The sequence below is a fragment of the Colobus angolensis genome, unplaced genomic scaffold (genome assembly GCF_000951035.1).
Source record: "Colobus angolensis palliatus isolate OR3802 unplaced genomic scaffold, Cang.pa_1.0 Scaffold136, whole genome shotgun sequence".
In the NCBI taxonomy this organism is placed as follows: domain Eukaryota; kingdom Metazoa; phylum Chordata; class Mammalia; order Primates; family Cercopithecidae; genus Colobus; species Colobus angolensis.
Window position 1 is genome coordinate 2,432,728 of NW_012114444.1, and position 2,092 is coordinate 2,434,819.

Sequence of the window (2,092 nt, forward strand, 5' to 3'; positions counted from 1 at the left end):
TGATCCGCCCACCTCGGCCTCCCAAAGTGCTGGGATTACAGGCATGAGCCACCGCGCCCGGTCAACAATGCTACATTTTAAACAGAAAGCTAAATTTAAGAGTTATATCATTATTTTTCTGAATTATGTCATTTAAATGTAACCTTTGGGAGAATTCTGGAAGTTCTACCTGCTATTTGTTGGTGGCCTTCATAGCGGACGATCCCGACGTGGGGCTTCAGGGTGGTGAACGGGTAGGAAGCCACGGCGGGCCTGGCGTTTGAAACGGCCCGGAGCAGTGAGGACTTCCCGGCATTGGGAAATCCCACCTGGGGGAAAGAGGGAAGTCAGCAGTGTACGGGTGGGAAGAAGGTGGGCCGCACAGCTGTTCTCTTCTAGGCCACTGGCAAATCCCCATCGAGAACAGTGGATTTTCTAGAGTTCAGTGTGTGCAGATGCTGTTGGCAGTGGGGACACCTACCATCCCGGCGTGGGCCACCGTCTTGAGCTCTAGGTGGAGAACTCGCTGCTGTCCTGGCTGTCCAGGGGTACAGGTCACAGGGGCACGGTTGTCGTTGGCCAGGAAGAAGCGGTTGCCTTTCCCTCCTGCCCCGCCCAGTGCGGCGATGTACTCGTCTCCCACGCAAGACAAGTCGGCCACGACTCTGCCTCCCTCCTTCACCAGCGTGCCCACGGGGACCTGGGAAACAGCAGAACCTCATCAGCTGAGCTCTATGAGCAGTGAGGACAGGTGGCCTTAACCCATTCCTGAAGCAAGTGCTAAGGAAAGAAGAGCGGACTGTGCCGGGTGGCTGCCCGCGCCACTCACCTCTGCCAACAGCTCCGGAGTACAAGGAAAAGGTCCCAGAGCTCCAGAGGTTTCAAGGGGCTGGGTACACACCCTTCTGACTGCACAAAGGGCTTTTTCAAATAGTGTTTCTAAAACATTAGGGTGAACTGAAGCAACCGGAAAACAGCTAATCTAAGAGAAGAGTGAACTCAGTTCACAAAGGAGATGCAGGCCTGCTGGTGCCAGTGGCCTCCCTCAGTCAGAGGGCGACTCATGGGGCCAGAGGCAGAGGAAGTGTGCGTGCCAGGGGCTCCCTCTTTTTTTTTTTTTTGAGACGGAGTCTCGCTCTGTCGCCCAGGCTGGAGTGCAGTGGCCAGATCTCAGCTCACTGCAAGCTCCGCCTCCCAGGTTCACGCCATTCTCCTGCCTCAGCCTCCGGAGTAGCTGGGACTACAGGCGCCCGCCACCTCGCCCGGCTAGTTTTTTGTATTTTTAGTAGAGACGGGGTTTCACCGTGTTAGCCAGGATGGTCTCGATCTCCTGACCTCGTGATCCGCCCGCCTTGGCCTCCCGAAGTGCTGGGATTACAGGCTTGAGCCACCGCGCCCGGCCGGCTCCCTCTTTTTAAAAGAGAATCACTTCATGAGTCTTTCACTAGACACGCACATGGTGCGACCCTGGTACAAATGCCCGTCTGGGGTTGCTTCGAGGGGCGGGGCTGCTTTCCCGCTGTCTGCCAGCCTCTGTTTCCACTGTGCTGCTTCCTGGCTGTGGGTGTCAAGTCACAGGGGCCCCGTGGGTCACACAGTGGCCCCCAGGAGCTGGATGATCCAGAACAACAGGGACAGGGCCAGCTCTGGCAGTCTCGGCTCACCTGGACGTAGAGGACGGCGCCACTGCGCCCGAAGCAGTTTTTACTGCCGCCGTCTTCTCCACTGAAACCCTGGTACCGCGACAGGACTGATGACAGGGACTTGACTTGCTGGTCAACTAAAGCGAGAACAAGAATCTCAGTCCCTTTGTGTTACGGCAACCACGGCCTATTGCTGACGTCTCTGGGTCCAGTTCAAGAACCTTAAAAATATGTATGGAAGCGAGGAGTGAGGCTGCAGCACAAGTTACAGAACCAGCAGTGTCATTTTTTTTAAAGTGAAATTCTTATTTTCCTTCAAAAAGTGCTATCATTTCTGAAAATGTTTAAATTTCTCACTTTTTAAAGTAGTTACATTCTATGATTTTGTTGTGAACGCTTCATTCCCAGCTCGCTCTGCGTCTGTGCTGAGTGAGTGTGAATAAAACCAGCAGCTGGCAGCAACACTGAGA

At 54.5% G+C, this 2,092-nt stretch overlaps 1 protein-coding gene across 2 annotated transcripts in view; it reads right to left on the bottom strand.

The window, feature by feature from the left end:
* MTG2 (mitochondrial ribosome-associated GTPase 2) overlaps positions 1-2,092 on the bottom strand; it is a 23,583-nt gene that overhangs the window by 3,290 nt on the left and 18,201 nt on the right. For both annotated transcript variants that reach the window (XM_011934490.1, XM_011934491.1), the window contains 3 exons: positions 1,644-1,759; positions 461-679; positions 170-308 (listed from right to left, as the gene is read on the bottom strand). In XM_011934490.1, the coding sequence (XP_011789880.1) occupies positions 170-308; positions 461-679; positions 1,644-1,759 (474 nt within the window). The remainder of the gene's footprint in view (positions 1-169; positions 309-460; positions 680-1,643; positions 1,760-2,092) is intronic.